Source organism: Conger conger, chromosome 13, assembly GCF_963514075.1.
Source record: "Conger conger chromosome 13, fConCon1.1, whole genome shotgun sequence".
Taxonomy (NCBI): Eukaryota; Metazoa; Chordata; class Actinopteri; order Anguilliformes; family Congridae; genus Conger; species Conger conger.
The window spans coordinates 19,472,654-19,487,711 of record NC_083772.1 but is presented as its reverse complement, the minus strand read 5'-3'; the positions used below and the strand labels follow the sequence as shown (position 1 = coordinate 19,487,711).

Genomic DNA, 15,058 nt, shown 5'->3' with positions numbered 1-15,058 from the left:
ATTATTTAAAAAATATATAATTTCTGCTCTAGATACCTTGAGGCAAACAGCAGCAAATGCCAAGTAATGTAAGGCAAATGGTTTAATTTTTAAAATGTAGACGAGGTGGTATCCTACATCAAATGTATTATCTAAGTGTGCCGTGCTGAATAGTTACATTCAATTTACCTGCAATATGTACAACATAACTTACTTTTTCTTATTGTTTTTTATTTATTTATTTATCAATCATCTTGTTCCCGGTTACTACACTATACTAAACACGTTTTTTTTTTTTTAGTTTACTTTTCTCTTGGCTTGCCCATAACGTTGTAAAGTGCCTACACTTACATTGGACAAAAAATAATAATTTGTAATTTAACTGGGATAAAAACTTCTGTTCCCAAGATGCATTTATGACAGTTTCACTATCTCAACTGTTGATTGGCTTGAGGGAAAGGATGTGACTACGCTTAACCAATAACGTTCTTCCTAAACAGGAAATACAATTAAATCCGGAAGCACACGCAGGCAGAATGTCAGAATGAAAGGCATGGAGTTGCCCTGTGGCAGATAATGTTTATATTTGCTGTAATCGTGAGAAATTCGTGAAATTTCCTTCCCAATGTACGTTTTACTGCAGTCAGCAAGCAACCGTAAAAAGCCTCCAGGTCGTCTGTAGCAGTATCGCTAATTGCATTTGTAGTTGTTACGAACAAAACCAAGTTAGCTATTTTGCTGGCTTGCTGAACCTTCGACGAGCAATAACTATCCAAAATAATGCTATTCAATACATTTAGTTGTGTCCTGATTCGAAGGACGTGCGCCTACAGGGTGACAACGTACACACACTATTCGGTGAAACCGTGGAGGAAGCTTAGAATCTGTGAAGCACTCTCGACGCAGGAAATTGGAACGCAAGTTAGAATACAAGTAAGAGTGTGCACCCTGCTAATATATTGTGAGCGTTTGGGAAGCCACAAAGCATTGTACATCGCATCAGTATATCAACCATTTGTTGAAAGTTGCATTACATATGCCCCCTGTTAGCTTAGCTATATTCACGTGTGTTGCGTTCATGGATTTTCTCTTGTAACAGGAAGGTAGTCCAGCTTGTTTGCTGCATTGCTAAGTAAAGCTGAGGGGCACACTCGTGATAGAACGCTCAATTTCTGAAGTACATAGAGACATAACGGGTATCTACTCCAGTAACGATTGCTGTGGCTGCTTTATTCCAAGGGCTGGGTCCGGTCGGTGCGATCTCAGAAAGAAAACTTGTTTCTCCACGTGAACGATGGCAGTTCCCTGCAGAGTCTCCAGGTCGTGGCCAGTGCGGAGCTGAATTGCAGGTTTGCGTGTTTAAAATTGTATATGTAATCTATAGTTAGTCAAAATGAATATAGGATCCTCCTGATGTTTTTGAAGGTATTTATTTCTTCTGTTAGGTTGCACCATATACTGTGCATATTTGAAAGTACTGTTTATTTGTGAATACATCTTATAGTCTCAAACCCAGGTTTGTATTGTTTCTGTCAAGGTTAATGTAAATGTTGGGGGCACATTAATACGTTTGTAGATTACGTTTGGTGTTCTTTCCATGGCTGTTGTACATTTGGTTGTATAGCTAGCATAATATTTTTTTGTGAATTGGGAAGCAGTTTTTCTCTGTAAATATCCTATGTGAGTGACTGTTGGTGGGTTGCTCATATTTGAAATATAAGAATTTTGTGTATGTTGATTATAAGAAAGAAAAGTTTATTTAAGTTATGCTATAAGTTTGGTCTAACAGGGTATCGATAGGGTAGCATAGTAATGATGAATATTAAACTGCATCACATTCGTTATTTAACTGTTACATAACATAGTCACATAACATAGGGGTGTAGTGGTTAAGGTAAATGACACGCAAGGTCGGTGGTTCTAATCCCGGTGTAGCCACAATAAGATCTGCACAGCCATTGGGCCCTTGAGCAAAGCCCTTAACCCTGCATTGCTCCAGGGGAGGATTGTCTCCTGCTTAGTCTAATCAACTGTACGTCGCTCTGGATAAGAGTGACCCTGTGACCCTGGTGGGGTTAAGCGCCTTCCTCCGGGCCTTTGCGGATCAAGATGCAGGATGTCCTGTAGTGTAGCGGTTAAGGTACATGACTGGGACCCACAAGGTTGGTGGTTCGATCACTGATGTAGCCACTATAAGATCCGCACCGCCATTGAGCCCTTGAGCAAGGCCATTGAGCCCTTGAGCAAGGCCCTTAACCCTGCATTGCTCCAGGGGAGGATTGCCTCCTGCTTAGTCTAATCAACTGTACGTCACTCTGGATAAGAACGTCTGCCAAATGCCATTAATGTAATGTAATGTACTGTAAAAGATGCGCTGATCGTTTTCTGGCTACACAGGGGTTTGAACCACCAATCTTCCAGATCCCAGTCGACCACGTTCGCCACAAGGTTACCGACTGCATTCCCCCATGTAGCATGCTTTCCTGAAACCTAATTGGTCTGACCAGCATTATGCTTACGGTCACCTGTTGAGTTGGCTTAGCTAAATCATGGCTGCTGACTGGAGGCCCATTCACCTGTGCCAGGGTTGACCTGTTGAAGTAGCATGTTTATGAACAGTAGCTTGTAGGCTACTAGGACTGTAAAAGTATTAGCTTGACAAGTGAGGCTATAGTCACATAACAGGTCAAATGTCCTGTGGGATTATGGGAATGGGGTATGTTCACTCACTATGAGTCTGATTTGCAGTGGACCTGTAATGTGATTAGACTCGGGTATACTGGTTGTTCCTGCTTAATCTTCCATTAAACCACTTCCCCCAAGTTGCTTTTGCTTCTGTCATAAGGTGCTTGAAAGTGACTCAACCTCAGGAATCTCCTTCTGGACACATCTGCCAAAAAAACAAAAAAAGCCATGAAAAACTTAGCTCAACATTTATTAAAGGTGGTTTCAGGTGAATGTGTGCCCATCTTTCTGCTTCCTGTGAAGGTTTGGTCATTTCCTGTCAGCTGTGCCTTGCTGTTCTCTCATTGGCTCGTTTGTTTGCCATGACCACATTAAGGAACCTCACGTTCGGCAGCTCTGTGGAAGTCTCCGGAAACATTGTAAAGAGTCCTCACAAGAAGCAGGCCGTGGAGCTGAAGGCGAATCAGATCCGAGTCATCGGGGAATGTGACCCAGTGGTAAATGCAGTATTTACATTTTCCTTCTATACCTCAATCTATATACCTTGTGTACTAGACTTATGTTCATGACCCTACAACCAGTCATATATGAATTGTACCTTATCTGACATATTCGGTTGTTTGTTGTATGACACTGATAGGCACCGTTGTGTACATCACTTTGGATAAAAGCGTCTGCTAAATAAAATGTTATGTAACAATCTACAGTAACTAAATAATACAGTAACTAATGCTGGTAAGCACCAGTGTGGGGAAATAATGAACCGAATTGAAATCATGCTCTGAATCTAAAAAGACGCATTATGTTGGATAGTTTTAGATGCTCTCTCCATTCATTTGGCTCCTTGTGTATTATAAGAATGAATGTTATCAGTTTTCCACATTGGAGCTGAAATCGAAGCTCGTTGACCTGGTGAGGCCTAACCGCTCTTCCGTTGAGTTACCAAATCGAGAGCGCCAGGCTCTTGCAGTTTAAATGCATTATTTAACACTTTTGTTAAGACCCAGGTTGGTCACGTGTGTGTGGAATCAGTAAAAGCCTTTTCTCTGCGTGGTATTGATTCCCCTGCCACTGAGTGCTAACGTCTCTTCTGTCTGAGCCCACTGCCTCGGACTCTGCGTCCCAAGATGGAGGCGCAGCCCAAAGCATCACGGTCCATTTCTTCCCCCTTTTCTCTTTTATTTCTGCCTATCCCGGCGAGCCGTTGTTGATTGTCTGCCGTGATCAGTGGTGGCAGCGGGTTTCTCTCTGTCCCCTCGGTCCTGGCTGGACAAAAGCATTATCGACAGGCGGTTCGCTGGCTTTCCCCACCGCTGGCTTGTATATATGGCTGCCCTGACACTTCTAGCTCTCCCTGGGCACCGGGGGGAAAAAGAATCACCTGCCACTTGAATTAGGCGATCGAGCTCTACAATTGAAAAGGGTATAAGCAGGCTTTTGTGGCAGTATCTGGACACCAGGGCCTGCAGAACATTTTTAGGCTGTTATACGGCATTAAATATTGATGATGACAACAGTGTGGCTCTTCTGTGGACCTGCACTCAGGTCAGTGCCCAGAGGGATTCTGGGATTGCTAGACTCCCATCAAAGGAGCGCTTTAAGAATGAGCCGTCTTCTGGAAGTTTTTCTCCCAGCTGCTCCTTCCTGAATTCCCACAGGCCCTGAAAAAAAGAGAGCTACAGATTTTGAGAATCTCTGTCCTTTTGTCAACCGCTGGATGTATGTTTCTTTCATTTGGCTGTACAATCCCTTTGTGTGTATTTGTAACTGCAGTACACAATGACTTGGGCCCTCAGGGGGTAAACATTCAAACTTCCATTAGACTTGTCTAAGTTGGAAATACTGTATGTGAAAAGACCTTTCAACAGTAACAACACTTGTGAAATGATGTTTGCGGCAGTTCATGAAAACAAACCTCCCTCCGTTATGGTTCTGGAAACACAGGTGCGTGTTGTTGATTTGGTGACTCACGCACGGACACGGTTTGTCCTTGCAGGATTTCCCATTTAAAGTGAAGGAGAGGCACGCGCTCGAATACATCCGGCAGTTTCCGCACCTGCGATGCAGGACCAACGCCTTCAGCTCCCTGCTGAGGGTACGGAGCGAGGCCTCCTCTGCCATCCACAGCTTCTTCAGGGTGAGACGCAGACTCAGGACTCTTCTTTCCCTCCCTACCGCACCACCATTATGAGCCTTGTGCATGCCATAGATTATAATGGCACTTATATATAGTTATATATAGATATTGTTGTATTGTATTAGATATTGTATTGTTGTACTCTGAGTATTCTGGCTGCCAACCATGCTATGCTAGTTCGTAACTTGATGTTTTCTTCAAGGGCTCCAATTGTATCCGTATGGTCACGCTAGGACTCGGAACCGTACTGTCCTCTAGGGTCCTCTTCACACTTGTCCCTGTGTTTGATCTGCTAAATGCCTTGTTATGTAATGCAATGTAATGTAATGTAATGAGCTGAGAGACGGCTGGTTTCTGCACCCACATCAACTTTAAAACACCTGAACTGAGGTTGAGTGAGAGCACTGATGGGTGGGGGAAGGGCGGCGGCATTTGCTCTGAACAATATACAGAGATGTTGCTACTGGAGTACTTTATGACAAAATGCATTTGAAAAAAAATAATCCAAAAAATGGTATTTCTACTATCAGCAGATGATATCTGCAGATTCCCTGTCTGTTTGTGCTGCCATCTTTAAACATGTGCTGTTGACTGTGAGAAGCTTTCAGAAGCAATTTCCTATGCATTTGTAAATGGCGATGATAAACTGAGTTGAACTGAACTGAAGAAACCCCCAGAGCATGAAAAACGTAGTGTTGTGTTTTATCAGATAGTGCTCCTAAAAGATGGCAAATTACTCCCAGTGACGCAGGTGGGGAAGGGTTTGTCAGTCAAGCTGGTCGATGTTTCAACACGGATGTTCTCATCTTTTAAGCTTTATCTTGAGAGATGCTGTACTCCTGTAATTTCTGTGGGCCTCAAACTCCCAGATCTCATTGCATTATCTTTGTTTATTACATCTATGAAATGTTTGTACTAAGCCTGATGGGAAATGTATTACAACTTGTAATCGCAAGACCACCTTTGCTTTGGAGAATTGCGTAGACATTCAATTTATAGCTTTAAATCTTTGGAAAACAAATTAAACAATTTGGTATATTATATTGACTGCCGCAGTAAGTAAAAACATTGACAAAAATTCAGTGAATTTTTCCTTTTATAGTTTCAAAGGCTTTTGAGCAGGGCCTCCATTTTGTTTTCTTTAGAAACTGTAACTCTGCTTAGCAGCCTTTACTGTAGGTCCCTAATGCACTGAAGAAGAGCTCAGGCACTGTCAGTAAAGCTTTCTCCACTGGCATTGCTGTCATTGAGGTCCATGACCGTGTCTCCAGAAAGGGTTAGTTTGCGGTTACCTCATTAGCAGTTATAGAATTGTATTTAATTTGCCACGGTTATTTCTCTCGAGTAGAATGTACAGCAACAGTCACACTGTTAAAAGCACTCTACAGGATGAAGTCTCATTTGATGAATGATGTCATTGACTGATGGCATGTGACCACCTGAGATATTGAGCATATTTCAGATGAGTAACGATCCGGTCCATCGGCATTGTCAAATTTTCCAAACGTTATACGGGAAATGGCATGGAACATAGCATTATAGAGTACAGTCCAGAGGTCTAAACGCACGCTCTGAATCAGTCCTCCGGGATCGGTGCTGCCCGCCCTGGTCTAAACGCACGCGCTGTATCAGTTTCTTTTGAAACGGCCTGTTAAGCTGCATGCTGCATGTAAGTAAGGCGGTGACTACTACACTTGGGAAGAATCCAGCGCCACCAGTTGTTGAAACTTCTCGTTTTTGTGTCCCTTTATGAAATTGTGTATACAATTGTGTATACAGCTTATAGCCTAGAGGCTGAGGTACATGACTGGGACCTGCAAAGTCAGTGGCTAGATCTGTGGTGGAGCCTTGATAAGATCCGCACAGCTGGTGGGCCCTTGAGCAAGGCCCTTAACACTGCATTGCTCCAGGGGGATTGTCCCCTGCTTAGTCTAATCAACTCTTTAAGTAGCTCTGGATAAAGGCATCAGCTACTTGTCATGTAATGTAATGTAATATACAACCAAATGCAGTTGCTCCTTTAGGCAGGATAATGGGTGAAGACAAAAACCTGCATGCACACCGGCTGTCCTCGCCCGGAACTGCCCTCCCTGGTTTCAGCACACTGCATGAGTTATTTGTGTTTTAAATTGCCTGTTAGTGTCACAGACAGTATTATGAGAAGGTTTCACACCTTCCAGCACACGTGATAAACGGTTCAGGCTCCTAGTGTGGTGTTTGCACTGCTAAACCATGCTTTTGAGGTGGTGTGTTCACACCAATACCACTATAACTACTTGTCCCCTTGATGTCAGAGGCCTAGATTTTTTTTAATTTTTTTTTTTACCATGGACGGCCACATAAAAAAAGTACTGTCTTAATGCGTTACCCTCAAGGCTTAAATATGCATAGTCTTTTTTTGTACAAATATGTCATTGTAACCCAAAATAAACCCCGGTCCAGTCTGATATTGACAATGCTGTTTTTTACAGGAGAACCATTTTGTGCAGATTCATACTCCTGTGATCTCCTCTAACGACTGTGAGGGAGCAGGAGAGATCTTCCAGGTGGAGGTGAGTTTGTGCCATTAATGCTGTTTTCCCTAATACCCTACCTACTATTGTTGGCTGTATTCTATGTCCTCAAGTTTTGTATTGTTTTAGTTGTAATCTGTGTTTTATTCACTTTCATTTTATTGTTGCTGCTGTCTTGGCCTGGACTCTCTTGTAAAATATATTGTATCTCAAGAGACTTCCTGAAGTTCCTGAATACAAATATTTGTGCGGGTTGAGTGGATTGGTAGAGGTACTGCAGATCGGATGTTGGTGTGGGTTGAGTGGATTGGTAGGGGAACTGCAGGTAGGATGTTGATGTGAGTTGAGTGGATTGGTAGAGGAACTGCAGGTAGGATGTTGGTGTGGGTTGAGTGGATTTATAGACAAACTGCAGGTAGGCTGTTGATGTGGACAGAGGGAGAGACAGAGGGAGAGACAGAGGGAGAGACAGAGGGAGAGACAGACAGAGAGACTGACAGCTGCTCTGGTCTTTCCCAGCCTGCAGTGCAGGACAAAACCCTGGATGAGGAGAGCCATCACTTCTTCTCTGTACCTGCATACCTGACTGTGTCAGGACAACTCCACCTGGAGGTGATGGCAGGGTGAGCATCTCTCTCTCTCTCTCTCTCTCTCTCTCTCTCTCTCTCTTTCTGTCTCTCTGTCTCTCTGTCTGTCTCTCTCTCTCTCTCTCTCTCTACATTTCTGTCTCACACACACACACACACACACACAGGTGCATGCACTCATGCCCACACATACACAAGCGCATACAGAGGTGCACTCTCCCAGATTCTTGCACACACACACACACACACACACACACACACACAGGTACACACGCACACACACGCGCACACACACACACACACACACACACACACACACACACACACACAGCTGCAGGCATTTCTCATGCAGGCTCGGTGCTTAGTTTTATCATCCACACACTTTGCAGACTGCTTTCTCATTTGAAGGCCTTTATTAATTTAGTCCGTCTCCTTCGCTGGCCTTCATTACGGAAAGGTCACCAGCTCGGGGCATGCTTAAGAACCCACTGTGGCAATTAACAAGCTGAACTTTCCAGAAAGATCTTACCACCTCGCAATATTAGAACTAATTGAATTTCAGTCCTTTACCTATCAGAGACCAGGGGCTGTGCTGGATGGCCCTTTGATCCTCAATGGCAAATGTGGGACGCGCTTAAATTTACCAAGACATTCCCCAGCTATGCTTCCTGTGACTCTGCCCAGTGCTGCTACTGAAGTTCTGTCTAAGATTTACTGTCCTGTGTGATGCCACCTCAGGCTATGATGGGATGTCTTATTACGTAAGACTGCAGGGATGGTGGGTCAGTCAAGTTCAATCAGGCTGCACTTCTGTATATGTTATAACTGTTTGTTTCCCCCCCCCCCCCGGTTCAGAAGCGATATGAATTTGTAATGTCTAGATATATGAATCCTGTCAACCTCTGACAGATTTCCAAGCTCTAAATTCCTCTTGGGCGGATTTGACCTTACCCAGTTTAATTTGTGGGTTTTATGTGATTAGGAAGTTGTTTGTCATGCAACGTCAAATAACCGTTTAAATTACTTTTATTTATTAGCCCATTCGCTTGAGAGGAAGTGACCTCTGACCTCCAGAGTGAGAGCCGTTTCACTGGCTTTTCTGACTCAGCCATTTCACAGGCTGAAAAACGGACTCAAAAGGGTAGCTGAATGTTAATGTTAACGGAAAGCAACAGCACATACACAAAATGAGATGGCTAAAATGAATAAGGATGTGAATAGGCAGTGGATCTTAGTTCAAACAACAATTGAAACATTATGTTTTGATGAGATATCAGTTTTCTTTGACAATGTAAAAAACGCTCAACAAAAAAATTGAAGAGCACAAAATTGACAAGGGGTGTGTATGGATATGTGCAAGAGTGTGACGTAAGGAAAGTTGGCAAGACTCTAGGAATGATCCTGTATAAGAGCTGAATAACTTCATAAGCACAACATGGACATTCTTAAATGCTCATGTCAGTACTTACGGATAAGCATATTGTATGCGCTACTTTGTCATGGTAATGTAACTTGGTGGCTGCTTTAGCAGTGGCATAACCCACCATATGCCACTTAGCGGTTATTATTTGTATTTATTATAAACTTTTATTTAACCAGGTAAAGTGTAAACGAGATCTATTTTACAAGAGAGACCTGGTCAAGACACAGCATAAAACAAATAACCACAAAGGTTACATACAGAGTCTATAAACATCTATTCATTTTTATATAATGCTTATGAAGGTGCTGCGTAATGCTTATAAATGAGTTATTCAGCACTTATGAGGCACCATTCATAGAAACGGTTTCCAGAAGAAGGGTAGCATTTTTGTCTATAGGAGCACTTTGACCTAAAGGATGTTGACTATGAAGTGTTTTTTTTTTTTTTAATGTATTTATTTATTTATTTATTTATTTATTTTTAAAGGGCTTTTCCTCGTGTGTACACCTTTGGTCCCGCGTTTCGAGCGGAGACCTCCCACAGCCGAAGACACCTGGCGGAGTTTTACATGGTGGAGGCCGAGCTTTCTTTCACAGAGTCCCTGGAGGACCTTCTGACGGTACGCAACAGCGCCCCCTCAAGGCCAGTTCACGTCAAAACGCCCACAAAACAGGAGAGCCCAAGGTACTGTACTTCCTTACCTCTGTGACATCTGGAAGGTAGCAGCTCTCAGAACTACAAAACTAATCGCGACTGGCTTAGCAAACTAGCAAATATAGATAACTCGGTAACATAGATACATTTAATTATAAATAGATTATATAAAAGTTGCCTGTGAAGAAGTATGTACATATCATCTGTGGTTAGATGGTTGCTGCCTTCCAGGCGTCACCGAGGGAGGGAGAGTACCTTGGACCTTAGGAGACCGTTTTACAATATTTCTTTCCGACTCATTTCTGCCTCAGACATTCGATGTGCCGAGTGTTCATGGCGCTCCAGAGTCTTAAGACCAGGTGGATCTGCTCGGTATACTCATAAGTCGTTGTTATGGTAACAGTTTTAATTTGAAGCCTGTTCCATGTTGGCTTCGTTTCCTATACTCGTCTCCCGTCGCAGTTCTGATCTGATCCAGACGCTGACGCACAGTTATGATCGCGGAGAGTTGGCTTTATTACGGTGAATAAATCCGTCCCCTGTCTACGTGTCAGTTAAATTGACGTTACATTTCATATGAATATGGATCTATGGGTCCCTGGGTCACCGCTTTCTCTGCGTACGTAATTACAGATGGAATCGCGGAGTCGACCTTCATGCAGAGCTAGGCGTCTCGGAGCGAATGGAAACTCGCGGTTAGCGTTGGACGTGCAGTTCTTGCGCGTCAGCCCGGTCTGATAAGCGCTAAAGAGGCAGCTCGGTTCATTTGTTTTAACCGATAAAATAACTGGGGAGGTGTGTGAATCGTCGTTTAGCCTTTCTCTTCTGGAAGCACAAGTTAATTAACAGCTATTCTGAGTATGCTCCGTGTGTAACCTGCTAACGAAAGTTACTGTGGTGTTCCATTTAAAACGCACCCGGCTCAAATGCGCATGACTTTCGTTTTCCGCAATGGCTCATAGCCATACTGTGATTGTTTCTTTATCGCCTTAAAACACAAATACAATGTAAAAATACAATTTTAATTCTCCACTCTCACAGGTTTGATTGATTGATTGATTGATTGATTGATTGATTGATTGACTGACAGCCGTACCAGCCCTGGGTCAAACGCACATATGAAAGTGTGACACGGAGACCTGTGTGTGTGCAGCTCAGCATATTTCACCCATCCCTCTACTGCCTGTGTATGAACTGGATGCAGACAGTGCTCTCTTCTGTTTTTGGGTGTAGCCCTTAACCCCACAGTGCTCTAGGGGGGATTATCCACTGCTTAGTCTAATCATCTGCTTTGGATAAAAGCCTCAGCTAAACAGCTAATGTAATGTAAAACATTCATTTCTCTCCTCCTGCAAGGACTCTGAAATCATCACATCTATCCGGCCGTCTCAGTCTGCTGCTCACTCTCCCACCCTACATACATGGGTTGGGAATGCTGCTCTTATCCCTGTCCTATCTTAACCTGGAGAACTCCCTGTGCTCTTCAGAATGGGCTGGTTAGATCTGTTTGGGAAAGTTCCCCTAGTTGCATAACCTTGCGACAGGTTACATGAAAGAAAGAAATAAATAAATAAAACGTGCACTTAGGATGACTATTGGTCATCGGTGTATTGGTTTAGGGACAAAGGTTTTGGCTTTCATTCTATTGTACCGCTGATAAACATAACCGTTTATTTCAGTAAAACATCCAGTTGTGTAATTTTTTTGTTTGTTTGTTTGTTTGTTTAAATAATAAATTAAAAGTGCAACCCTTCGCTGTGGGTTGCTAATATACTGCGCGCTAAATGCGACAATCTAACGTGAAAGATGCACTGAAAATGGTACGTGAAACCACATGGTCTCTGTTGCTTCCTGCACTGAGCAGAATATCCACCAGAGGGAGCCAGTGAGTCAGCCACTATCAAGCGGACATCACCTGCATTGACTTTCCATGATTTTCAGTGTAATATTGTGTGTCTGTCACAATGTTAACGATGGACAAAAACATGAATTGCCCATTATCCTCATAAGGATCTCATTCATCTCTCTCAGGTCATGGAGAACCTGTTTAAGTTCACCACAGAGTGCCTTCTGTCCCGATGTGCTGAGGACATGGAGCTATATCACAAGTACGTCGCTCCTGGACATAAGGTACTGTAAGTAACCCAGACATCACGAGAATAAGCCTCACAGGCACAGTTCCCAGGCAGAATTCACATGTATTTATTTACTTGTTGTTATTGTAATTTCAAGTCAAAGTCACTGCTTTCATCACGGTTTGTGAAATGACCACATAGATCCATGAGAATCCAGATCAAGTCTGTCAGAGCTAACGCTTCATCTCCTTTCGCCAGGAAAGACTGGATCTGATGCTGAAGGAAAAGTTCAAAGTGTAAGTGTCTGACGTACAGATACACTCGTCTAATTCTCTCCCACGTGCCACTGTTTCTCCAATGGCAAACCTCATTGTTTCTCGTTTGCTGCAGGATCACCTACACTGAGGCCATCGACCTGCTCAGCCGCAGTTCTCAGAAATTTGAGTTTAAAACGGAGGTGAGAAATGGCAGCTTTCCACTATTATTTAACCCCCCAATATCCCTCTATATTAATAAAAAAGATAATTATTTTTTTTAAAAACCTTGCACTTACGATGACTGTTGTCTCTTCATGCGTGTTTTGCTATTTATTGATTAGGAACTTATGCACTTGTAAGTCACTTTATTAAAAGCATCTGCTAAATGACTAAAATATTAATCACAAATTGTGATTGTTCAGTTGAGAACATTCTATTCTAATGCTGATGTCACAATCCCTGGTAACTGAACAAAATGGAGTTCTGGAACAGTGACTTAGAATGTTGAAAAAACATTCCAGTCATATCAAAACCAGACACGATCGTGAACGAATGGGAGAAGTAGCATGGTGTTATGATCCAATGTTGGGTGGAACTACTGTATCATATGTCACCACTACCACTGGTTTAAACCACAAATTATGTTTTGTTGGGAGGAGCCAAACCATTTGATTGGTTCAAAGGAATCATTGAATAATGCAATTATTACTCCACCCATTTTTGGTGTGATGATGCCAAATTCCCTCATTGCTTTCTATGTGATGAGATGAACAGAGTATGAGGAAATCATGAAGTCCATGCCTAACCTGTGGAGTATTCAGCTGTCTTCTGCTTCGGTCTGTCTGTCTTTCTTCTGTTTGACTGTCTGTCTGTCTTCTGCTTGGCTGTCTCTGTTCCTGTTCTGTCTGTCTGTTTGTTCCTGTCTGTTCTTGTGTGTTCTGTCCGTCTGTCCCTCAGTGGGGCTGTGACCTGCAGACAGAGCATGAGAAGTATCTGGTGAGGCACTGTGGCAGTGTGCCCCTGTTTGTGATAAACTACCCGTACGAGCTCAAGCCTTTCTACGCCCGGGACAACGAGGACCAGCCTCGACACACGGTAACATCCCCCCTTCCTCCAGAGTTTGAGACTTTCCATCATTTTACATTCAGTACTGGTGCAAATCATTCATTTCACTGTGAGGCATTCAGACACAACTGTAACATGAATAAATAAAAAAAAGCATTGCTTCTGTGTTGACCGGTTTTGATTGCCCACCCAGTGCTCATCCGGGGGTTTTGTTCCCTCTGTCCTGTTTGTCACGGTGGCTCTGTTCCTCCATGCCTGTAGGCGGCGGCGGTGGACCTCCTGGTCCCAGGGGTGGGGGAGCTCTTCGGGGGCACTCTGAGAGAGGAGAGGCTGGAGGTGCTCAGGACAAGACTGGCACGGTAAGGCTCACTGGAAGTCCCGGGCCCTCGCCTGTCCGTCACACATCAGAAACCGCGATGCTTCAGAAGGCTCTCAGGCTGAACTCAGGCTGCTTCTCTACCGGGAAAAACCTCTTCCTGGGCTGTAGTCAGGGTGCTGTGCATGTTTTTATGGTTATGATCATAAACCACAGAACTAAATTATTTATGTACGTGTGTGTGTGTGTGTGTGTGTGTGTGTGTGTGTACTGTATACACATACACACTCACTCTCAGTCACACACACACACAAACGCTTAAAATTTCAGGAACAAAAAAATAATGAGCATTTTTATAATGTAACCCGTACTGTAGCTGCAGGCTGTGTTTATATCCTCGTGTATAAAACTCGCTGCAGAAAACTCGTAGCTTTTTACGGCTTTTAGCCAGAAAATACTGATGTTGTGATGCCTCTGTTTTTCTGTAGGGCTGGCTTGGAGGAATCCTTACAATGGTAAGAACACAAACATAAACACGACAGAGAAATTCACAATGGGTGCGTTGGTTTATTAGCTCTTAGAGTACCAGAGCACTTCGAGTTCTCTGGTTGTTGGGAGATTCGGAGCATGCACTGGACGTTCCGGTTTAGAGACTGTTTATCCCAGCGTCCGGTCGCTCCTATCTAAAAACGTGACTGAAGAGGTTATCATCATCCGTAAATTAACGGGTTCCTGTGTCTGAATAATTCTCCTCTCTGTCCCCGTCCCACCCCTGTGCTCTGACCCCTCTTCCCGCGCAGGTACCTGGAGCTGAGGCGGTTCGGGTCTGCTCCGCACGGCGGCTTTGGGATGGGATTCGAAAGGTACCTGCAGTGCATTCTGGGAGTTGAGAATATCAGAGACGTTGTTCCGTTTCCACGGTCTCCTGACTCCTGCATTCTCTGAGCCAATCACACACGCCCTGTGTCTTTCTGCATTTCATCCAGGAAGTGATGCGTTCTCTGTATCAGTGTCTGACAGGTGTTGTTATTATTATTTGGCTACATCTTGAATTTATGGACACATTTTATGAAGAGAAGAGTGTTCTCTCTGCAATCATGTTTACTTCCTGTCTTGCTGATCTTATCAGCGAGTTCTTTAAATATTAAACTAATGGGTTTGTACAGCCATCCTGCCTCTCTCTTTTCCTTGAATCACATACTTTCCTTTGTGTTGGGCTGGTTTGTTAATGCACTGTACTTATTTTCCTTTTGACTATGGCTGAACTTTGTAAGCTGTGTTACAAAAGAAGCAGTTCTGTGTGTTCCTCATTTAAAGTCAAAATCCACACTGCCATGGTAAAGAAATCCTGGGCTAGCTTGATTTAG

The 15,058-nt window shown here is 43.4% G+C and overlaps 1 protein-coding gene across 1 annotated transcript; it reads left to right on the top strand.

Moving 5' to 3' along the window:
* Positions 1–517: 517 nt before the first annotated feature.
* Positions 518–14,860, top strand: nars2 (asparaginyl-tRNA synthetase 2, mitochondrial). The gene is made up of 14 exons (XM_061217206.1): positions 518–912; positions 1,219–1,328; positions 3,041–3,161; positions 4,661–4,801; positions 7,273–7,353; positions 7,834–7,937; positions 9,811–9,943; positions 12,010–12,108; positions 12,312–12,349; positions 12,444–12,510; positions 13,268–13,405; positions 13,637–13,734; positions 14,180–14,206; positions 14,492–14,860. The coding sequence occupies exons 1-14, from the start codon at positions 760–762 to the stop codon at positions 14,634–14,636; spliced, it is 1,455 nt and encodes a 484-aa protein (XP_061073190.1). The 5' UTR covers positions 518–759; the 3' UTR covers positions 14,637–14,860.
* Positions 14,861–15,058: the final 198 nt, after the last annotated feature.